This window comes from Rhinolophus sinicus, linkage group LG01, assembly GCF_036562045.2.
Source record: "Rhinolophus sinicus isolate RSC01 linkage group LG01, ASM3656204v1, whole genome shotgun sequence".
Classification (NCBI taxonomy): Eukaryota; Metazoa; Chordata; class Mammalia; order Chiroptera; family Rhinolophidae; genus Rhinolophus; species Rhinolophus sinicus.
The window spans coordinates 165,211,675-165,236,129 of NC_133751.1; the positions used below are offsets into that span (position 1 = coordinate 165,211,675).

Sequence of the window (24,455 nt, forward strand, 5' to 3'; positions counted from 1 at the left end):
CACATTTACTAGGATGTTATTTATTCTTTTAAGTACTAATCATTATAGGGTAAAGTGTTGGGAATTAATACCCCCCCACACACACTGGCCAAATGTTTAGTATAGAGTTAATTATGTTATAATAGAATATTTTGGGAGCAGACATGGTGAATAAAGAATCTGAAAATTCCTAAATTATGTAGTTGTACAGGTGGGAAGAAAAAGAATAAAGAAACAGCTTTTGTGGGTTTGATACCTTCTTTGAACAGAATTTTCAGGGAGGATTTATGGTTAAGAACTTAAAACATTTTAGTTCTGTAATGAAACCTTTTTCACTTACAAGTCCCAAGTTATGTCTTGGAAGAACATTATATCAGGACAAAGAAATCTTACACATGAGTGATTTTGGGGTGGAAGGCAGGGAACATGATTCCTGTATTGGGAAAAGCAAGGTTATATTTATTAGAGCTCTATTACTGACACTTTTTAAAAAAATTATTATTTTTCAATTACAGTTGACATGCGATAATTATATTAGTTTCAGGTGTAGAACATATTGATTAGACATTTATAAAACTTACGAAATCATGACCTCAATAAATCTGTTACCCATCTGACACCATACATAGTTATTACCATATTAATTATATTCCTTGTGCTATACCCTACATCTCCATGACTATTTTGCAACTACCAATTTGTATTTCTTAGTCCCTCTCCCTTTTTCATCCACCCCCCCCATCCTCCTCCCAGCTGTCAACCATCAAAACATTCTTTTTATGAGTCTGTTTCTGTTTTGTTGGTTCATTTATTTTGTTTTTTAGATTCCACATATAAGTGAAATCATACAGTATTTGTATTTCTCTGCTTATTTCTCTTAGCATAATACTCTCTAGGTCCATCCATGCTGTTGCAGATGGCAAGATTTCATTCTTTTTTATGACTGAGTAATATTCCATTGTATATACGTACCACTTCTTTATCCATTCACCTATTGATAGACACTTAGGTTGTTGCCATATCTTGACTATTGCAAATAATGCTGCAGTGAACATATGGATGCATATGTCTTTGTGAATCAGTGTTTTGGGTTTCTTCAGATAAACACCAAGAAGTGGCATTGCTGGGTCCTTCTTTGTCTTTTGTTAGAGCCTTTGTTTTAAAGTTTACTTTGCCTGGTATAAATATTGCTACCCCAGCTCTTTTGTTGTTGTTGTTTTGTTTCCATTTTTATGAAATATCTTTTTCCATCCCTTTCAGTCTGTGTGTGACTTTTGATAAGAGATGAGTCTCTTGTCGGCAGCATATGTAGGGGCCTTGTTTTTTTATCCATTCAGCCCCCCTATGCCTTTTGATTGGAGTTTTCAATATAGTTACATTTAAAATAACTGTTGATAGACATGAGGTTATTGCCATTTTATTCATATTTTTTATCTTTCTTCTTCTTAAAGAAGTCTCTTTAACATTTATTGTAATACTGGTTTGGTGGTGATGAATTCCTTTAGTTTTTTTTTTTGTTTGTTTTCCTTTGGTCTGGGAAGCTCTTCATCTGTCTTTCAATTCTAAATGATAGCTTTGCTGGGTAATCATGGTTGTAGGTCATTGATTTTTCCACTTTGAACATTTCATGCCATTCCCTTCTGGGCTGCAAAGTTTCTGTTGAGAAATCAACTGACAGTTTTATGGGAGCTCCCTTGTAGGTAACTAACTACTTTTCTCTTGCTGCTTTGTCTTTAACCTCTGGCATTTTAATTATGTTGTGTCTTGGTGTGGGCCTCTTTGGATTTATCTTGTTTGGGACTCTCTGTGCTTCCTGGGCTTGTATGTCTATTTCCTTCACTGGGTTAGGGAAGTTTTCCATCATTATTTCTTCAAATAGGTTTTTCTCAATTCCTTGCTGTCTCTTCTCTTTCTGGTACCCCAATGATGTGAATGTTCATACCCTTGATGTTGTCCCAGAGGCCCCTTGAACTGTCCTCAGTTTTTTTGAGTCTTGTTTTTCTTTTCCCTATTCTGATTGGGTGTTTTCTGTTACCTTATCTTCCAAATCACTGATTCAGTCCTCTGCTTCATTTAATCTACTGTTGGTTCCCTCTAATGTATTCTTAATTTCATTTATTGTAGTCTTCATTTCTGATTGGTTCTATTTTATGTTTTCTCTCTCCATTTTTCTGTTTTCTGTTTTTTTGTTGAATTTCTGCCTGAGGTCATTGAGCATACTTATAACCAGTGTTTTGAATTCTGCTTCTGGTAGATTTCTTGTCTACATTTTGTTTAGTTCTTTTTCTGGAGTTTTGTCCTAGTCTTTCATTTGGGACATGTTTCTTTGTCTCTCATTTTGACTGCCTGCCTATGATGGTTTCTATGCATTAGGTAGAGGTGCCACATCTTCTGGTCTTGGTAGAGTGGCTGTATATAATAGGTGTCCTGTGGGCTCAGTGGCTCAGTCTCCCTTATCACCTGAGCCAGGTACTTCAGGTGTGTCCCTTGTGTGGGTTGTATGTGCCCTCCTGTTGTAGTTGACCCTTGATTCCTGTCTGCACATCAGTAGGAGGGATTGACCCTCAGGCTGATTGGTCACGAGGACTGGCCATGACTACAGTGGAGGAGCTGTTGCACAGGGGCTGACCCTACAGATCAGGATTCTTACTCAGATCAGGATTCACTTTAGCAGGGCTCTGGTGCCTGCAGAGTCAGTCCTTGGTGTATGTCGTTTGTGGAGGTGGCTGGTGGTGCTTTGGTGCAGTCTGAAGCTGGCCACTGGGTGTGTTGGTTTTGGGATCTCGTAGGAGGGCCTCTGGTGCAGGACACGTTTAGTGACTGCCTGTGTTCTGCCCAGGGCCACTTGGTATGAGCCACAAAGGATCTGCAGATGGTTGCCACTTATACTAGGCTTGGAGGTGACTAGGAGAGGCTAAGCTGTGAAATGAGTCCAGTTGCCGCTAGTGCTGAGCGTGGGGCTGCTTAGCGAGAGGTGCAGGGCATGCTGACGCCAGATGCTGCTTGTTTGGTATTTGTACACCTTTGAGAGATGGTAGGAAAGTCGCAACGTGAGCTAAGACAGACCGTTTGTATGGAAAAGCCACTGGAAGTGGCTTGGGTGGGTCAGGGTATCAGGGAATCGCCAGGGCCAGGCAAAGAGTGTTAGCCAGGTTGATGGAGACTTATATATGGCACCCACCTGTGAGTGCAGAGTGGGTGGGGAGAGGGCTTGACAAAGGCACAGTAGCTTCTGCCAGCACTTCTGCCTGGGAGAAAGCTGCCCTTTCAGCTCAACCCTGAAGCCAGGCAATTCAGTTCCTCCCTGTATGTCCCTGGTGCTCTTGAGCAGCTGACCATTGCTGGGTCTCAGAGCGAGTCAGTCCATCAGCAGGTAAGTCTATGCAGAGGCCCTTTAAGAGGAACGCCTGGGACTGCAGCCGCCCTTTGTCTTACTTAGCCGCAATCTCCACTGGTTTTCACAGCCAGAAGTTTTGGGAACTTCTGGCACTGGAACCCTGGGCTGGGCAGTCTGGTGTGAGTCTGGGATCCCTCACTCCTCAGGGAAGACCTCTGCAGCCATGATATCTCTCCTGATATTTAACTGCCATACATGGGTGCTACCCCATCCCATTCTGCATCTCCACCCTTCCTACCAGTCTCGAGGTGGCTTCTGTATATCCTTAGTTATAGGACTTCTGTTCAGCTAGATTTCAAGCACTTCTCAATGATGGTTGTTCTGTTGTCTAGTTATAATTTTGATGTGGTCATGGGTGGAGGTGTGCACAGTATTTACCTACTGTGCCCCCTTGAGTGGAAGCCCACACATGAGGGATTTTGATACCAGAAAATTTGTGGGATTTTATAGAATTTTGCAATGGGAGTATGATGTGCCATTTTTCAAAGATACAGGAATTATACTTGAGTCAGTTGTGTATCACTCACTGGTCTGCTGCAGTGAGTCAATCAGCATTTCTGCTGGGATTGACCTTAAACTTGGAAGTTTAACATTTAAAGAAGAACTTTTTATTATGGATCTATTTTTCATAAAACAGCAACTTCTTTTAATGAGATAGTTTATTCATGTGGTCCTTTTTCTTAGCTAGCTACAAACTTGCACTCTTCTTGTTTACTGTAAAAGAGATTATAAAATTGAGATTTGAGACATTCTAACAATTTGAGATAAGATGTCTTGCTTATTTTAAATATATAAAGCTTTGGTATCCTTTTAGTTATGTTGATTTGTTCAGTAAATGAGTATCAAGATATTCTTTGCCGTAGGTTCTTTAAGTTTTAATTACTTTAAATTCTTCTTTAGGTTCAAAGTACGGAAGGAGAAGCTTCTCATGTTCCAGCTACTTACCAGCTAGGTCTTACTAAGTCAAAAAGAGGTAAGTAGACCAACATCCACTAGATCTCAAGTACATTACCAAAATGTCATTAGTTGACCTGAAAAAGGGGTTTTACCTGTCAGTGTTTGTACTACATATAAGTGTAAAAAGATGAATAAGAATACAGATATGCATGCTTCATTATGGTTTGGTTATTGAATTTTTTGTATCTTCTTGAAGACTTTTATGCTCATAAAGTACTTTCAGTTTGTTTATTCTGTAATGACCTCATTATATAATTCTGTGTCCTTTAAATATTTTTCAGTTTGCATAAGGGCTAGATGGGAAATGATAGAAAGAGCAACACATTCAGGCCTACTTTTTTACATGATTATGATTGAAATAGACACTGTATTTTCTACCTCCGGGTTTTCACTATTTAAATATGGCTCCTAGGTATGATACATGAATATGTCTGTGGCAAAAAACAAAAAAACAAAAAAAACACCAACATCTCAGCAATAATTAAAACCAGTTAAATTCAAAGTATGGATCAAAGGTGAATGGCTGTAGATACCATTCTTCTCTTGAACGATTATTGACCAAAGAACGCTTGCATCCATTGTTTTTCACATTTAACTTACAACAAGAAGAGCATGTCTGATCTTTAAAGTCACAAAGGTTTTGAGATTTAGAGAAAAGGAGAGAGGAAGTAAAGAAGTTAAAATGACCACTGAAGGTAGGACTGTTTATTTTTAAAACTTTACACATGTTGAACCACCCTTTTTTTTTTAAGCAAAGATTCATATGTATGTTCCTAGAATAGGAAATTATATGTTTGTTTTCTGATCTCTGAAATGACTTCATAAGAGACAATTTGCATATAATTTTTCTTTTATTGTAATATGGTACTTAGAAACAAGAGCTCCACTTACTAGTTTTGCTCAAAGACAAAACAAAGTTTACTATTTAATTTTCATCGACTTGTAAGTCCATAAATACATGCATGTGTTTCTAAGCTGTAAGGCAGAGTTGACAGCTATCAAGGAATCTTTGCTTTAGATGGATAGACAAGGGGTACATTGAAAACAGCAGCTTGCCCTGTGCCAAAAGTGGTAATAGTTTCTTTAACCTTTGAGCTTTTTTGTGTATGGGTTATTCCACTCTTATTCCTATGGAATATTTTTTATTCTTGAAAGGATTCAAAGCTCAAAACTTCCAGGGTCTTCCTAAAACCTGTTTGCTGTTTGCTCTCTGATTTGTTCAAGGTTGAAATCCCATATGCCTAGTTTGTCCATATTATTAGGATGTGGGTAAACTTCATACATTTAAATAAAAACACTATAATTACTTTAAGATCTTTTAAGAGTAAGCTTCCTGTGGTAGGAAAGATGGAATGTGGTTTGTATTTACATCTAGGTTTCTTCCTCTTATCGACATAGGGTCTCTTATTTCGGGTGGCATGAGTAAAAATGTTAACATTTTTATGAATCACATTTTTATAACTTAACAGTAAAATGGTTTTGTGTGTACATGAGAGGGAGAGAGAACAACATAGTGTTTTAGTTATTTTTGAAGATAGCCTGTTAAATTTTTCTTTTATAATTAAAATTTATTGGGGTGAAAACGGTTAGTAAAGTTACATAGCTTTCAAGTGTACAATTTGCGACAACATGGATGGATCTTGAGATTATTATGCTAAGTGAAATAAATTAGAAAAAGTCGAGAACCATATGATTTCCCTGATATGTGGTATATATTTTTATTTTCTTATTAGGAAGATAATAGAAGTTTTTACACACTACATTTAAACTTATAATTTCACCTGCTACATACTTTATATATTTACATAATGGAAATGTAGCCTTGGGTCTTTTGTTTCAACCACTTATCTTCCAAGGATAAGAAATTAATTGGATTTACCATAATACATGATAATTAGAGCTTAATCAGCACCTGAACATTGAGAATTTCTGATAGATCTGATTCAGTTTTTGTTTGAATTTGAGTTGTCTCCTGTGCTTTGAAGCCACAATTTTGCTTAAGTGCTGCATATTTTTCTAAGAAAGAATCAGTGCTGTGTATCATATATCTGTTGAGAGTCATAGATCTGTAATAATATTGTTCTTATTGAAGTCATATTTATCAGTTTCGTGTAACCACATTTCTTTTGGTAGATCATCTGTTAAGAACTGCCAGTCAGCATTCTGACAGCAGTGGTTTTGCTGAAGATTCAACCGACTGCAACTCCCCTAATCATCTTCAGGTAACATTTTCTATTGTAGTAGGCACTATAATTAACTTCTTCATATTTAGCTGATTTTGTTTTTTCAGTAGTGATATATTTCAAGACCAAGTCTGTGTTATCTTTATTTTTCAAATAACAGTAAGAATAAAACTTTTTCTGGGATGCAGATGTAATCTAAGCATTTGACTGTAAATTTTGGGTTTCACTAATTCTTCATCTGTCTCTGACTGCATAGTTAAAACCAGAAAAGTCATCTTTATTTTGGGACCACCAGTAAACAGGTTATTTTAATCATAAGCGTATTCTGTCTGTTTTGTTTTTTATCATCATTGTATTTTAGTATTTTACAATGATTGTTTATTTAATAATTAATATTAAGTGTGGATCCATAGCTTGCTTAATATTATATGACTTTTATGCTAGAGTGTATTAGATAGCCCAGAAGAGGGCACATCTTTATTCTCAAGGAGCTTATAGTCTATGTGTGCAGTATACAGAATGTACATGAAAAGTGTTTAACACATCTATATACAAATTTTAAAGAGAAAAACAGAATCTTTATAACCATAGCATTTAAGGAGTAGACATGTAAGAGAAGTATCTGAAGAGAACAGAAAGAGTAATCTGGTGGGTAGAAAAATTAGGAGATGGAGGAGATACCTCTCAAAGGAAGGCTGTGACCATCGGAGTACAAAGATGAGAGTGTAGTTATTTGGAAATTCAGTAGTTGAATGAATAGTTCTGATAGAGTATATGAGGCAACAGCATGACTGAAGAGTAAATGGCTAATAAAGAGAAGATGTGAATGCTGACTGGCTTTTAAAATAAGGATGATAGCGTAAGGGCGATAGGTCTTTGTCTTTTTCATAGGACAGCGACATAGGGAACTTGTTATGGAAGGGGCTCTAAGAGAAGAGAGTTGGGTGCACAAAAATCTGGGATGAAACTGTGGGGAAATACCCTAGTCCTGGAGAGGATGTGATCAGAAGTATAGCTTGGAGGCATTAGCTTTGAAAAGGAGACAGTTTCCTTTCAGAACGGAGAGGAGGGAATGATGGGAAGAGGTATGGGGATCTTTGTAGGTGTTGGAGAAGAAAGTTAAGAACTCTTCGTCCATTTTCTCTGAGTCAGTGTCATGTGTTGGAAGAAAAGGAGATGGGTGTTGAAAAGGGCATTCAAGGAAAATAATAAAGGTCTAGAATAATCTTGGTGAGGAAGTGGAGGAGTTGCTGATCGGGGTGTAAAAGCAATTTTGAACAGTGCTAGGGCCACAACCGAGGTGGGAGACCCTCAAAGTGTAGAAGCATCATATCAGTTTGGTAGTTTGTTAATGATACTTATTTGAATCCATCCTTCCACCTGTTTTCCTTTTTCAGGTTCAAGAACCCTTGCAGGCCATGGGGAGTAGTGCTGATAGTTGTGACAGTGAGACGACAGTCACATTTGGTGAAGAGCATACTACACCAACAGCACAAGACCAGCCTTATTTTAATGAATCTGAGGAGGAGTCTCTCGTTCCTCCTAAAAAGGGAAGAGAAGAGAAGGCAATGACAGTTGCTGACAAAAGGGGGTCAGATAGCCAGGATTTCCCCCAGTGCAAGACTGTTCAGAATACAGGAAATAAACAGTCCACCTATAGTGCAGGCGGTCATGCTACTGAAATTACTGAAATGAAAAAGGATTCGTCCCCAGCACAGCCAGTGGAACTGCCAAGGGAAGCAAGTGCTGAAAGCGATGTGGATAAAAGCACTGAATGCGAATTTGTCCAGTATACCACACACCATATTCTCAAGTCATTGGCTTCTATTGAAGCTAAATGCAGTGAGAAAGTCTCTGAAAATATAACTGGGCCTCCCTCTTCGGTGGACAGAGTTAATACAGCTTTGCAAAGAGCTCAAATGAAGATATGTGGTCTGTCTAATCAAAGAGTAGGGCGTAGCTTGATAAAATCAAAAGATCTGTTAAAACAGAGGTACTTATTTGCAAAAGCTGGATATCCTCTAAGAAGGTCTCAGTCTTTACCAACCACCTTACTGAGCCCAGTGAGGGTTGTGTCCTCTGTCAATGTTCGATTGTCCCCAGGAAAAGAGACCAGATGCAGTCCACCTTCCTTCACCTATAAGTATACACCTGAAGAGGAACAGAAATTAGAAAAAGAGGAGATTGAGCATGATGGTCAGTCTTTAGTGAAATCCACTATTTTCATCTCTCCATCATCTGTGAAGAAAGAAGAAGCCTCTCCGAGAGAGGCGAACCAGTTGGAGGAATGTCATCATCAAAGGACTCCTACTTGTTCTCTCTATGCTCCAGCACCTATATCTCGGTCCACCTGCTCCCTCCACTCTCTTCGCTCTGAGTGGCAGGAAAGGCCCCTGTGTGAGCACATGAGAACTCTCAGCACTCACAGTGTTCCCAACATATCCGGCGTCTGTAGTGGCTTCACTTCCCCTTTCGGGTGTTCTTACTCACATAGACATGCTGCCTACCCTTACCGAGCGTGCTCTGTGAACCCTCCTTCTGCCATTGAAATGCAGCTACGAAGAGTATTGCATGATATTAGAAATTCACTGCAGAATCTTTCACAGGTATGAGAAAAAACGATATCATTCTTAACTTTTTTTTTCAATTGATCTGAGCACCTCTTAATTCACTGAGAAGCTAAGACCCAGCAGGCATGAACCGCCTCAGCTTCGTTTTCTTATGTGCCTAAACTTAACCTATACATGCCCTCCTCCTGTATTCTTTCCTCCTATCTCAGGGAAAAGGCTGTAACTAATCCTGAAGAAGGTTAATTTCTCTGCTGATAATCTCCCTCACTTTTAGAGAAGAGATTTGCCCATCAGGCATCCTCCCTTTAGCCTCTCCTCCACTGTCTGTCTTAGTCAAGTTGTCCCTATTATTAAAAAATCTTCCCTCTCAAGTACTTTCTCTTCTTTTCTCTGCCATTTGACAGTGTTTACCACCTCTTCCTTTCTTAGTTTTCTCCTCTTGGCTTCTATGTCGCCGTGTGTTCTCCTGGTTTTGCTCGTAGCTCTCTGACTAAGCTTTCCCCTTCACCTGCTGATTCCTGCTGCTGGTCTTCTGGCACAGAGTTAGCCCGTTTCCACTGGGTTCAGAGACTGGAACTACCCCAGAAAAGAAAAAAAATCAGGTAAAGTGTGAATTTGAATAAAAATGGTCTATGTGTCTTGTCACTTTTAAAGTCATTGCTCTCAGATCTGTGAGTGGGCTGGAAATAATTTCCAAAAACATGAGCAAATTGTCCTAGATTTGCCTTTCATATTTCATGTTTCCTTTCTAAATCTCTCTCTGAACTACTTACATTCAGACAATTAAGGAAATGAAGAAAATGACAGTGTAATGCAGTGATCAGAGTATTCAGCTAGGAGTTAGAAGGCCTAGAATGTATATAACAGATCTCTTACCATGATAACACACTAGACAGGAAGCCACTTTGAAAGTAAAAATTAAAGTTATGACTTTTCCAAGTTATGTAGTAAAATATACCTCCTTTTAAATATAGATTTTATCCTCATTACAAGTGTCTCTAATGAATTTCAGTCTAACCAGAATGTAGACGTTTCTTCTTCCTCTTTACAAAATGTAGTTCTATGTATGAGTGAGACATTCAACCTTTCAGCTGTAATTATGTGAACCTGGGGATTCCCAGGGCCCTGTCTACCTGCACCCCCATGGTTCACCTCTCTGGCTAGGCCAGCTTGTTCTGCTGCTCTAAGTATGCTCTTCTGCTCTTAGATGTCCTGTCAATAACTCAGCTAATGAATTTCCCCACCCCACCTCAACAGATAGATGTTATTTGTGACCTGGCCTTTGCCTATCTACCCAGACTCATTCCTTATGTGTGCGCTGCAGCCATATTGGACTGCGTGCAGGTCTCTAATAGTTGTGTGTTCCTAGGTATCTGTTTTCACATGTGCCACTTTTTTTTTCCTGCATGGAATGCCCCATTTTTGCCTTTCTTTGCCTGATTAACTCCTGTTTACAGTTAGGGCTTAGTTCAGGTATCGCCACTGTTGGGAACACTTAGTCCCCTAATTTGAATTTTTAGTTCCATCATAGTACTCCCCTGTACCTCAATATTATAATAATTTTTAAAATTCCTCTTATTTCTTTCTTGCACTGTGAGAACACTTGAAGGCTGGGAATGCCTTTTATCTTCCTTTTGTCTTTTTCTCCTTACTACATAAAATAGTGACATGGTAGATGCTTAAATGTCTAAGAGTGAATGTGATGATTGCTTGCTACTCACTGCATCCAAGTCAATAGTCTCTTATTTAAGAATGACATTTGCTGATTGCTTCTCCATTTTTTTTTCTTTTTTTACTTTCTCAACAAGAGGAAAGTCCTGTAAGACATAGATGAACTATAAATAGTCCTTTGACTCAGCCTCATTCCGAGTGGACTCATACTTGAAACACATAGGAATAACAGGTAGCATTAGGGACTGATTTATTTGGTCCCTGCTTACCATAAGAAGTTTTTCTTTGGGTTTTTGGAGGAGCCTCAAAGAGAAAAATAAAAGGCCCCAAATTCCGCCTTTTTAATACCTTAATTAATGTAGAAGTCATTTTAACATTGATTTGTAACTGTACTTTCACTCTTTTGAAGTACCCTTTGATGAGAGGACCTGACTTTGCTGCTGCTCCATATAGTACTCAGAAATCATCTGTTCTACCTCTTTGTGAAGTAAGTTCTGACTTAAGTCTTTGTGTTAGTTACAAAATAATGTGTATGATTTGGAAGTGTAATTTTGTGATATTGTATTTTAGAATACTTTTCAGGAGCTCCAGGTAATGAGGCGGAACCTGAATTTGTTTAGAACGCAAATGATGGATTTAGAATTGGCAATGCTACGTCAGCAAACCATGGTATATCAGCATATGACTGAGGAAGAGAGGTAAAAGTTCATTTTGTCTTAATGGAACTCAAAATATTTTTTATTCTAAAAAGCATTTTCAAGATTTTTGTTTTTTTTAAAGCTAGGTTTTATTTTTGTGTATCCTTTATTTTGTGCATCTGTAAATAAAATTAGGCATAATGTTTTTCTAAGTAAACTTCTCTGCCTTCGACGTATTGAGGAAGGTAGTGGCTGTAATGTATTTTTTAGTGTTTGGGATATTGGTGAGAAAGAGGAGAGGAAGACCATTTGTTCTGGTGGTTACACATATTGCAGTTGCCCATTTATAGAACTTGGAATTTCAATACCTTCTGATAGCTGGTGAGAGAATTGTAAATATCAATCCCAAGACTGGTTTTTTTTAGACTTTGTGCCTGTCCCCATATCCATAGGTATGAAGTTGATCAGCTCCAGAGTTTGAGAAATTCAGTCCGAATGGAACTTGAAGACCTGGAGCTACAGCTGGAGGAGCGTCTGCTGGGCCTGGAAGAACAGCTGCGTTCCACGCATATACCGTCCCCCTTCCGCTCCTCAGCACTTGTGGTACGTGAAGCACCCTGGGGCTTCGCAATAGTTTGCAGTAAGGATTTAGTCATAATGTTCTATATATGCCTTAATTTAAAAACACTTGTTCTAATGGCATTAGTGGCATGCATATTTTAAAGGAGCCTTTCCCTCAAATCAGTGAATACATGTGAATATTTTCTTAAACATTTAGTATATTTAGAAATACATTGAAAAATTTTAATCATAATTTTTAGTCAGAGAGAACAAGAAGCAATACAAAAGTTTAGGGTTTTAAAGGAAAAATGATAATGGGTTAATATATGACTAATTTAGATTTTAATCACTATATGACTGCAAAGAACACAAATATATATTTCACTCTTTTTTCCCTTCCTTACCTTTGAATAAATAATTATTCTCTTTAAACTTTTATTTTGTATTTTTTTCTATTTATGTTTTTTAAAGAATCAAATGAAATCTTCGTAAAGGCAGAAAACATGTATACAACCAAGAGACTAAAAAGAAAGACTGTTGCTCTTTATTTGTAGAAATTTTTGTGTTTCTCATGATGTTCCTTTCTATGAAATTTGAACTTTAGCAGTTATTTTAATTTTTGTTAATATCTTTGCAGTTGTAGAATATATTGTTTTGAAATGTTGAAATAGTGAACTTCTCTTTGTTACCCGAACAACTTGATTTTTGTTAAGAATAAATGGATGAATACACACGCACATAAATACGCACACATGGAGTAGAATCAGTAGAATAAGAGTGCGTGTGTGCACATATGTATGAGTAGCATAGAATAAGAATATCCTAAATTGTTGATTAACATACTTTCCCATAAAAGGTTTTTATCCATTATTCTGAGAAATGTGTGTTGGTAATAGCAGAGAATCAGACCATCTCCAATCACCTTCAGTCACAATAATACATTTTATAGGGTCCTATGACAGTTGAGGGTGATGTTTATGACATAATGGAATACTTCAGGGAAATAATTAGCTGATTCATTTTATTGTAAATAAGTTGCAGTTTGAAAAAATATGCACACACACATCTATGTAAATTGTTCTTTCTTTTTCAGGGAATGTGTGGCAGTAGAAGTGCTGATAACTTGTCATGCCCTTCTCCATTGAATGTAATGGAACCAGTAAGCCTCTCTCTTTTTAAATCACTGGGCAAGGGAATGATACAGAATTTCATAAATACATAATTTACCTATCATAAATGAATTTTTTTAGTTAAATTGATTGGAACTGAGTTTGACACTTCTGAAAGGCCATTGCCATCTTAGGCCACTACAAAGCCAGTTAATTGCAATAGTGATTTATCTTTATGGCCTAAAGAAGATAATGCATCATAAAAAATATTTAATTTATATGCCAAGGGAAATGTTCTTTTAAAGTTTGATTCCAGGTCCTTTAGGTAATTGGATCTGTAAGATTAACTACTTTTTGAACAAAAGTCTGATTTTTATTATACTTGAAACATATTGGTTCATTTGGGGGCAAAAGCATTATAAGTAGCTTTTTGCTTTTTCACTAGTTACTATTCCTTACAAATAATTTGGACACCCTGTGGTAACCAGTAAAATTTCATCCAACTAAATATTCTGGCTAACAAATCTTGTGGCTTGATCGCACTATGAATGTAAATTTTCTTTGCCGTTTTTGCAAATGAAATTGAGTAGTTACTAAATGAATGAATTAGAATCATGTCTTTACAAGTGATTTCTGGCAGTAATCAGAGCTAGGATTTTAATTTATTTGAACTACCAATCTTCATTTCAAGAGAGGAGAGTTATAATTTTTCTGATCTACAGGTCACTGAATTGATGAGGGAACAGTCATATCTGAAATCTGAATTGGGCCTGGGACTTGGATTTGATATTCCTCCTGGAGAGAGCTCAGAATCTGTTTTCTCCCAAGCAACATCAGAGTCGTCTTCTGTATGTTCTGGTCCTTCTCCTGCTAATGGTAGAGTTGGAGTACCTTCTAGTGACTCGGCAGGCAAACCCAAGACCCATCGGAGATCAAACAAGAAAGTATTCCGAGCATCTGTGGCCCTAACGCCAACTGCTCCTTCTAGAATAGGCTCTGTGCAGACGCCTCCAGAAGTGGAAAGTTCTGAGGAAGCTGGAGCAGCTGAAGAAGCTTCAGAGGCTATAGGACCTAAATCTGAAGTGGAAGAAAGGTATGGAAAAACCCCATTAATGTCAGCTGCTGAGGAAATGCATAAAAATGTGGAGCAAGATGAGTTGCAGCAAGTCATACGGGAGGTGAGTAAGATCCATGCTTAATAATTTATTTGGCGATAAGTGTTGGAGGGGGTTTTATTTGAACATTAATTATTTATAAGACATTCCTTTGATTCACTGTATTCAGTAATTTTTAGAGAGCTTTCAAATGAACTTCCCCATTGATCCAGCTTGTGTCCACTAAGATATTTTTGTAATGTTTGTAATGGCATTTTGGTAAATTTCATACTTCAGTGTAAAATAATTGCCATTGTGTATATTCACTCTGCTGAAGACAGTGTAGATAAACAGGTGACAAACTCTTTAGATCTGTTTCCACGTTTGTAAAATGAGGGATTACAGTTCAGACAAATTCCTTCCAGGAATTTATAGTGTCATTTTATAGTATCAATTGACATTAGAAAATGGTGTTGTGACTTTAACAAGTATAAATAATTAGATCTATTTGTGGAGTAATATGGAAATTATATGAGTTGCTCAAAGATAGAAATACAGAATGTAAAGGTTTACTCTGGAGAATAGCAGTGTGCAAACCTGAAGCATTTAACCATAGTTCTAGGTTACCAAAAGAATTGCAAAAAAATAGGAAGATTAGTAATCAAAGGTCAAAGTTAATTGTGAAAATTAGTAAAATAGCTGTTTTTGTCACTAGGATCAGGTACTTAAAAGGAATTTATATATATAAAATTTAAAAAGGGAGACAATTGTTTCCTAATATTTTAGTCATGTTGAGACAAATTCACTTTTTCAACACAAGCATTATAGCAGAACAGACTGAATGTATGTAATTTCTTTTCATGACATGAAATACCAACTTAAAGTTTGAAAGGTCTTAATTCTGTAAATGTGTTTGTCCTACATATGTAATTATGTTTGTAAGTTTGTTGTAGCTGGCTAATGTTTAGCAAGCTCTGTACATCCACCTTGTATGACGGATTATGGTTCATTTTCATCAATGTTTCATGTCAAAGCTCAATTTTGAGTGAAATTAAGTAACTGTTTTTCTTCATGCTATATTTGTTAACTGAGAAAGTAACAACCCCCTCCAGCAGCTGCAGAAATGTGATAGTTTTGTTCCCTTTAGTTTGCTTTGGCTTAGAAGTTTTCCTTGAGAACTTGACTTTATGTTACTCATTGGGCACAAATACTACCTTAATGTACACTTGAGTCCTCATTTTTAAAGTCGTTAATGGATGGTCTGATGTGTACTCTGTGTAATTTCGCAGGAGTAAATCATTCGTAGACGAGAGCATTGATTTTTGACTGATAGAACATAGCATATAGAAATTCAGTTGTTCTCTCCTAGAGAATTATTTAACATTATAAAAACCTCCCATTAGGCATAGAAGATTTTATAATTTGAAGACATTTAAACTGACATGCAAGGCAAATGTTTCAAGAATTTTTCAGAATTTGTTACTAAACCCATTAATTAGAAACTCCCTAATTCAGAATTTGGCAGTGTAGAGGAAGTTGGGCCTATTAACATTTACCCTCTTATTGTCTACAAAATAAACGACTTGCCATGCAAAATGTACAGGTCAAACAAGAAAAGAGGAATGTTGATGTACTTAAGAGAGTAAACTATTTTGAAGCATTTTAAAAGCATATATTAATTGATAAATTAGTCCAACACCATTTATAATTTAAAAAGTGAATTGTGTTCCTATCATCTTAATTACAGTGGAATTCTGTTAAACTTTGTTTACAAAATATTTAAAATTCAGATTGGTCTTGATGCCATACATTTCAAATCCATCATCTTTTTACTTAAATACACTTGGTACTGCATTCCAGTTTTATTGTATCAGCTACCAAGAAAATTTGATTCTGTCTTCCCAGTAAATTCTGGGTCCTTGACCCCATTAACAAAGCCGCTATTCAGGAAGGCAAGCTTTCAACTTGGATTGAACAAGTTTGCAGGTGAGGATTAAGCATGTGTGGCAGACACTTGCAGGGAAGTTTTCTTACTGCGTTGATGAGCGCATGAGAACAATGTCTGTCAGGGTTTGGTTTCCATCATTTCATGATATGTGAAGTTTTTAGAAAGAATGCTTTCATTATTTATAATATATCAATACAGCAGAATTCGTTTTTTGAAGGAGAGCATTGAAAGAAAGCCCTTTCACACTCATTCAATCACTAAGCTTTTGTTAGATTAAAGCTACCTCTTTTCTGCCCAGATTGTATGTGTTGTAGTGGGGGAAAAATACACTCTCCTGCAGTTTGCCCAGGTGGTTATTGGTGTATATAATCAGTGGCCTGAAACTGTTTACTTATTATATATTTTTTTAAAAAGTAAATAAAAAGATTACTTAATAGAATGAACGAACATGTGCCCACAGTAGTCAAAGCATAAACATATATTGCTTTATGTTCAGTTGTTCTTTGTTATTGAAGTTCCTAGACTTGATTCATGTCTTTTAATATGCTCATTACAGTTCATCTGACGTGCTTTAAACATAAATTTTGATAAATACACAGCTTGACTCTGTTCTTATTATAACTTGTTTTAGTGATCACTTGATGTAATGGCTGCCACGAAGTCAGCAGATACATATTAAATGGATGTATTGCCTCACAGTTGAGACTTGCATTGTCTGTTTCTGTCACCAATGAGCATTCCTTTCTTAAACTCAAATAGCCTTTATCACTTTTTGGAAGTTGTGAGCAATGTTACCATCCATTCCAGTAGAGTTTTCTCTCTCCTAACCCTTCCAACATCTCTATAGCATGGGAGACTTGAGAACTGATTTATTTTTCCATACATTTATTCCTTCAATAAATTGTTAAAGGCATTTTGTCATTTTCAGTGCTAGTCTGTAGTCCTTTGTTTTTCTACTGTCTGTTCCCTTTTTTATGTCAGATATGGTTTCTCACTCTTGTGCTCTCTTACGATGTCATTGATTCATTCATTCAGACATTTATTGAGCACTTACTTTATGCCAGGATACATTGATAAATGAGACCCAATCCTTTCCCTGAAATAGCTCACAGTAAACACTTTCCATTTGACCTCACCCTTTCTATTCTAACTTCCTTCCACTCACTAGCAGGGACTGTCTTGTCAGTGAGGCTCCTTTCTTCTGGCTGCCCTCTCATCCAGGGGGCTCTGTTAGCAATTTTCTATTCTCACTGTTGTCTGAAATCCTTCCTTTTTCAAGACCTACCCTGTTTCCCTGAAAATAAGACCTACCCGGACAATCAGCTCTAATGCATCTTTTGGAGCAAAAATTAATATAATATAATATAATATAATATAATATAATTAATATAATATAATATAATATAATTATAATATAATTATAATATAATATAATATAATACCCGATCTTATTATAATAGTAAAATAAAATAAGACCTGGTCTTATAATAATTTTTGCTCCAAAAGACGCATTAGAGCTGATGGTCCGGCTAGGCCTTATTTTCGGGGAAACACTGTACTACGTTAAAGTCCGCCATTCTCTGAGAATTTGGTATTTTTTCCTCTTCTAACTCATACTGGTCTCTCATTTTTCAGAGTTATTATATTATTAATGAATTGTTAAGTAATTTTTTTCTCTTAATATTTTATGAAATAATATTCATTTTGTGCCCATTTAGATGATAACATCCATGATGGTGGAGACTTTACTTCAGTGTTCCCCAAATACTTTGGCACACATTTTCAGTTTTTAAATAATGCTTTTTGGCAAGTTTGTTTTTTGACTGATGAAGAATGATGATATTTAATAAATTTGCCATATTGCATTGGACAACGAAAGTGCAAATATTGTGCTAGTCATTGTCTTTTATAAATACAGATTTGCAGTGGTTCTGATTCGACATGTTGTGCTTGTACCTGTGGCTAAGAGATTCTGGTTTTCATAATATTTGTCTTTACACATACTTGTTTAAAAAAATGAATCTGAAGTGCTACGAACTTCCAAAACTTTTGATGATGCTTAAAAATTAGAAATATTGGTAGAAGGTAAAACAAGTTTATATTTACTTATATATACTCCAGTACAGATGTTTGGTAGGTAAAGAGCATTTGTTTCTCTGGATACTTATGTATAAATCTGTGTACTGTGTACCAATTTTGCATGACAGATTAATACAGAGCCATTTTGGGAAAGACTTCAATTGAGATGTGTTCAGGATGTACTTAGAGACATTTTAGGAAATAGATCAGGCTGACAGGAAACTGTGGAAATGTAGAATTTTTAAAAGCTGGTTGAAAGTGTCTTGAGTGCTAATTTGGAAGGGCATTATCAGTTTGTTTCAGGAAATACACATTTAAAGTCTTCACAAAGGGCTATTTGGAGGTGAAGCTATATTACTAGAGAGAAAAGGGCATGGATAGGCATATGCAGTGTTAGGGCATCTGGAGAAGAAAATTTTGATGGAATTGTTATTGCCCCTGGGTCTCTGCTTTTTCCAGCAATAAAATAAAGTGTATATCTTTATCTGAAGCAAATGTTTCAGATAGTGACAAACGTACCATACAACTAAAGAAAAATTTATTTCTTTAGAGTCTATAGTTGTTTAGAGAATGTTTTTCATGCTTTAAAATAATTTGTGCTAACTGATCATTTCTTCTTTCCGCTTAAAAAGTGTGTGTTATATTAGAACAATATATAAATGCTTTAGATACTCTACTTTCAGTTAATATTAGGTTGGTGCAAAAGTAATTGCAGTGTTGTCAATTTTTAACCTTTTAAACCGCAATTACTTTTGCACCAGCCTAATATAAACAGGCAATATACCTGTATATTATTTTGCCACTAATGGGTTTTCTTAACATTGAGAACACGTGAGCATCCTGCTAATTACAATACAAAGGTGGACATTATAAACATAAAAGTGAACCTAACATTTAGTCACTCTTCCAGGTTATTTTTGTGTCATGAAGCAAATTCTTTAATAGAAGCTTTTTAACTCCATAAAATAACATTTTCTAATGTTCTCAACCTTAGAAATGTGATATTTTATAATGTAGTTGTCTGACTGATGGTAGATCAGATCTAGAAGTCTAATTAATCAGGGTTTCAGGATAAATGGATGTGATTTCCCACTACTCTGTATTGCATGAAGATTCACATGAAGGTTGTAGTTTTCTTTACAATTTATGTGATTGCAGGAATTAAATGCTATTTATGGTGTTTTTTTTAAATAAAAACGGATGACAGTCATATTGCTAAATTCTTATTTTTATCTTTTTCTATTCTAGATTAAAGAGTCTATTGTTGGGGAAATCAGACGGGAAATTGTAAGTGGACTTTTGGCAGCAGTATCTTCAAGTAAATCATCTAATTCTAAGCAAGATAGTCATTAAATGGAATTAATAGGTAAGTTTTCTGAATTTCTTAGTTTAGATAAATGTAAATTAGGACTTAGTTTTTAATACTTTGTTTTCTTAATATACTGGTCTGTTTAGTCTAATGAAATTTTAATTTTTAGAATGTATGTAACATGTTATCCTGTAGTGTGAAAACCTCATACGACCCCTTTTCAAATGTAAGCAAGTCAAATCTCATAATACTAATTTCTAAGGGATTATTATGTCATTTTACTGAAATTTCATTATAGTAAATAAATGCTGGAATTGGGGAAATCAGAACCTTCAAACCTGAGTCTTATTTTGATAGCATTGGTTATAATGGATTTCAGACGTGCAATTTGTGGACCAAGATTTTGAGAATTAATCACAAATTCTTAGTGTATTTTATAATTTTTTGTGTTTTAAAGAAATGTATCCCATAGGTCCATATCTAATCATGTCAATTTATAAAGAACTGTTTTATTTATTAAAATGAATTACTTTAATTTTATCTCATAGCTGTAATTTTACACATTTTACAAAATATGTATTTTGACAGTAATTCTTGGTGAATGAAAAAGGGAGTAATATACTTCATTAGAATAATATTGTTATAGAACTAAAAATATCCATTCCATAAAATATGAGAAACAAAAATATAATTTGAAAAGTATAATATATAATTTCAGCTGTAGAAAATGGGGGAAAAATCTATTTCATAAAGTAACTAACAAGAATTTCTTTTCAAAGCCAGGGATAAAAGAATTAACTCAGATGTGTAGAGATCACAGCAGGATCTTGTTTATAGATCTATATTTAGAGAATATTCTCATTTAGCTTTTTAAAGAATCTAATAATATATTTCAAAGATGTTTAATGTTCATTTCTCTTTCTTTTTTAAGGTTGGCATGGATCGTATTAGCTGTGTAATGTTGGGATTATCACTGATATACACTGGTGGAGGTGTTATTTGTGCTTCAGAAGATACTTGCTGCTAAACTGGGCTACTGTATACTGTGTACAATGTTTATTTCTTCTATGCATATCTTTTTAAAAAACATACATAGAAATAGGCACTTTGCTGACTTTCTTTTCTAAACTATCGAAACTGTAGCCATTTGAAAAGCCTAATATTTATTTGTATGTCAATATTTTCCAGTCGACTCCCTATGTAGAATTAATTTTAAAACTTGAAAACTTCCAGACTTAACCAACTTATAAATAGCATATTTCTTCAGATTAGCTTCCTTAAACACTGACCTCTGTGAGGTATTTACTGTGCAATAACTGATTCATTTGTTGAGAGCTTGAAGAAACCAATGATTTTCCCTCCACTGCTGTTAATTAGTGTCACTTCCAAGAAGAAAAATTGTTCTGTTGTGAAAAATAGCTCTTAATTCTTGAGGAAGTTACTAATAGCGGTAGGATAGAATTATATGAGGTTACCTACAACTACTTAAATGTTCTTACACTGTAAGCATTATTACTTTTCCCGAGACAAATTTAATTTTGTTATAGCTTATGTAGTATTTTTCTGTTGGAAATGTGCCTTATGTTAAACACTATGTACTTTTTGCATTGTTGAGGCTTCTTTATTATAAGGAGATGTTTCTTCTTCTGTCTTCTAGACTAAATAGAATATTACCAAAATAATGGGGCCTTCGACTTGAATGGATAGAAATAAGCTGGTTTTGTGTTTTCAAAATGGAAGTAATTTAGATTTGTTCTCCTCACAATAGATGGTTTTAATTCAGTTTTAACCATTGAGAACTATTTGGTTTTATGGAAAAAAGGAAGGTGGTTTCCTATTTGGTTATATATGTGTTAAATAAATATGTAAAGTAACAACCAAATGTTATTAGAATTGTTCCTTTAGCATTTATAATTTTCAACTCCCATTATATTTCTTTGTGTGAAATTTTAATCAAAAGTGGTTGAGATGTTAACAATATTTTTTGAAAGACAATCTAAAAGGTTTATAAATGTTTGAATTATCACACAAAGGCTGGTTTCTAAAAACAAAAAAAATATTAAAAGAATAAAGTATTTATTTTACATAACATGTTTTTAGCGCTTTCTTTTCTTCAATTACACCATGAAGAATTTGGATTAGATTTGATGTGTAACAAAGAAGATCTAAAAGAATTACAGCATATAACCTAATAGGTTGATATTCTCTGTTCCTGAAGAGGCCAAAATGTACTTTAGACTAGACCACACTGGAGAAAGAGCACATACTGATGCCTTTTGGTTCCATCTAGTTCTGTGGTCCTAATGATTGCCATGAGGCCAAGTAAAACTTTTCTTTAAAATGTAGTGTTAAACTACCAAAAAAAAGCCCATTAAAGTATTATCTTATTCTTTGGTCAATTTATTCAGCAATTTAACTGCTGAATAGTTAATTCTAATAACAGTAATGATATGTGTAAACCAAACACCCCATATTAATAGTAATACAGCCATCAGTGATTTTAATTATTCAGCTTTGTAGCCACTTTTACTTCATTTCTGACAATACAAGATACCCAGAATTTGCTAATCAAATTAGAGGTGTAACAGTTGCAAAAATAGGATGAGCCAATGGGCAGATCACTTACTAGTATACAAATAAAATGCACCTCAACGCTATTAGAGTTTCTACTTTCCTCTCCCCATTTTAAACCTTTGTATACTTGAACATTTGAAAGCTACTATATTCAAGCCACCATGCTAGCTGCTAGAAAAGAATAAGAGAGGGTCAACAAACTAGATAGAAGAACAAGGCACATTTTTATTTATAGATAAGTTTAGGAGTACCAAGTGAAAAATGTGAAGAAGAATAAAGAGCATTTGAGAGACTATATCCTGGGGTGGTCAGAGAAGTCTTCACCAAGGAGATGTTTGAGGAAAGTCTTAAAGACTAGGACGTGGAAAGGATGGGGTTGAAGTAGTAGAGAACATTGGCAAAGTTTATCCAGAATGCATAAATTGAGTTTGAACTACTATGTGCATGATGAAAGGAATGTTTTTAAGAATGTACATTGTCTATAGTTTGTGTGTATTGTGCTAAGAGCCTGAACGAGGAGGCATAGAAGTACAAGTATCTTGCAATGGTGATTTGGAAGTTGGGAGTCACTATGAATGATAATACGGTTGGCAATAATGGGCAGCTTCTCAGACTTGAAGTACATACTGTTCCTCTAAGAATACTCATTTGAATTTCAGGAATATTTGAAATATGCATTACATCAGTTAAGAGTGTTTGCTCAGCTGGCCATCTTTTTTTTTTAAAGACTATATTTTTTGAGCAATTTTAGGTTTATGACATATTTCAACTTTTTTAGAGGAAAATAAGAATGCATGTAAAATAATGTAATGAAAAAGTATGCTTGGGGGATTCCTGACGGGATGGTGTACTATGCAGGCTCCTCACTTGAACAAATGGGAGTGTAGTGCTAGTGGAAGAATAAAGCAAAACTGAAGAAGCAGAGGTTCTTCTTTCCCCTCTCATGGAAAGGGTGAATTTATAACAGTTCTAGGAAGTGGGAAGAGGGAACATTCTATCATAATTAAAGCTGAGGATGTAAGTTTTGTAGTGAGTTGTGTATGATTGTTGGAATCATTTATGAATATTGAAAGCAATTAGCACTTATTCTGGCTGCATTCTAAATGTATAAAGTTAAGTTCATTTCTAATAGCTCCTTTCCTATAGTTTTAAAATTTCTTCTTATTACTATTAACTCAGGCCCTTTACCTTGTTTTCTTCTCACTTTCACAACTGACGCTCTAATACTCATTGAATAACTAATAGCTTGTATACAGAAAGTCAGTGTGCTCAGCAGTACATCAGAATGTACTCAAAGATAAACATTCATACCAGACAAATATCAGGGTCCGTTTCTTCATGAGAGTCTTCTTGGATACCCCAAAGGAGACTGAACCTATTGTGAACAATGATTAACTAGCTTGCTTGCTCATTCCATTCACTCCATTAAAAGTTTTCTGGTTAGCCACTCTTTTTAAGGCTCTGCTCTGAGGAAGATTAATATATAAAGAATGAATGAATAACAGCATACTCTAAGAAAAGGTAATAAAGTACACTGTTTAGAACTTTAAGTGAAAGAATCAATACATTTAGGAATTAGATTGTCTCTTCTTTGTCTATTTAAAAAAAAACCCAAAGTGTACTTTAATGGAAAGGAAACCATTTTAAATGTATTGAAGATAATATGAGTTGGAGTGAATATGAGAAGTAATGCATTTTGAAGAGCAGACTTCAGAAGGACTTAGAAGTGTGACAGAAAAGAATGTTGCTTTATTTTAGAAATATATTTGAAGTGATGATAAAGTAACTGATTTATCTGTAGGCTAAGGAGAAAAAAATTGAATGAACTTCAAAGAATTTACTTTAACCTCAGGAGATACTTTAAATATGCAGTTTAAGTGAGGACCACACAACTACCGTATTTCCCCAAAAATAAGACCTAGCTGGACAATCAGTTCTAATGCATCTTTTGGAGCAAAAATTAATATAAGACCGGGTCTGACTTTCCTATTATGTGAAGGGTGAACATTATGGCCTATCCATTTCCACAAAGAGATTTTGTCCTTTGGAACAAAAAAATTTGGCTCATGCAATACCACTTAGAGCAATGCTTCTAAAACTTCAATATGCATAGAAATCGAATCACCTGAGATTTTGTAGAAATGAAGATTCTGAGTACATCTGGTCCTACTTTCAGGGGTCCAAATTTCTGCACTTCTAGAAGCTCTCAGGTGAAATTGATGCTGCTAGTCTATGAACTGTATGTTTGGTAGCAAAGATTTCAAATAGTACTAGGTCTTACTACCTGTCTGCAGATGCTTTGAAGGGAGAAATTGGTTAAGCAAAAAAAGGAGATGTCATTTTAGAGGAAGCTTCATTATAGCCCAAAGCTCAAAATCAAGAACAA

General features: G+C 35.4%; 1 protein-coding gene across 3 annotated transcripts in view; it reads left to right on the plus strand.

The window, feature by feature from the left end:
* The window catches only part of ITPRID2 (ITPR interacting domain containing 2), a 90,399-nt gene extending 68,815 nt beyond the window's left edge, over positions 1–21,584 (plus strand). For 2 of the 3 annotated variants that reach the window (XM_074338864.1, XM_019752841.2), the window contains 10 exons: positions 4,277–4,349; positions 6,467–6,555; positions 7,914–9,122; positions 11,167–11,244; positions 11,328–11,455; positions 11,848–11,998; positions 13,050–13,115; positions 13,788–14,243; positions 19,435–19,552; positions 20,427–21,584. In XM_074338864.1, the coding sequence (XP_074194965.1) occupies positions 4,277–4,349; positions 6,467–6,555; positions 7,914–9,122; positions 11,167–11,244; positions 11,328–11,455; positions 11,848–11,998; positions 13,050–13,115; positions 13,788–14,243; positions 19,435–19,539 (2,355 nt within the window). In that variant the 3' untranslated portion in view covers positions 19,540–19,552; positions 20,427–21,584. The remainder of the gene's footprint in view (positions 1–4,276; positions 4,350–6,466; positions 6,556–7,913; positions 9,123–11,166; positions 11,245–11,327; positions 11,456–11,847; positions 11,999–13,049; positions 13,116–13,787; positions 14,244–19,434; positions 19,553–20,426) is intronic. The other variant, XM_019752842.2, reaches the window with a different exon arrangement.
* The last annotated feature ends 2,871 nt before the right edge of the window (positions 21,585–24,455 follow it).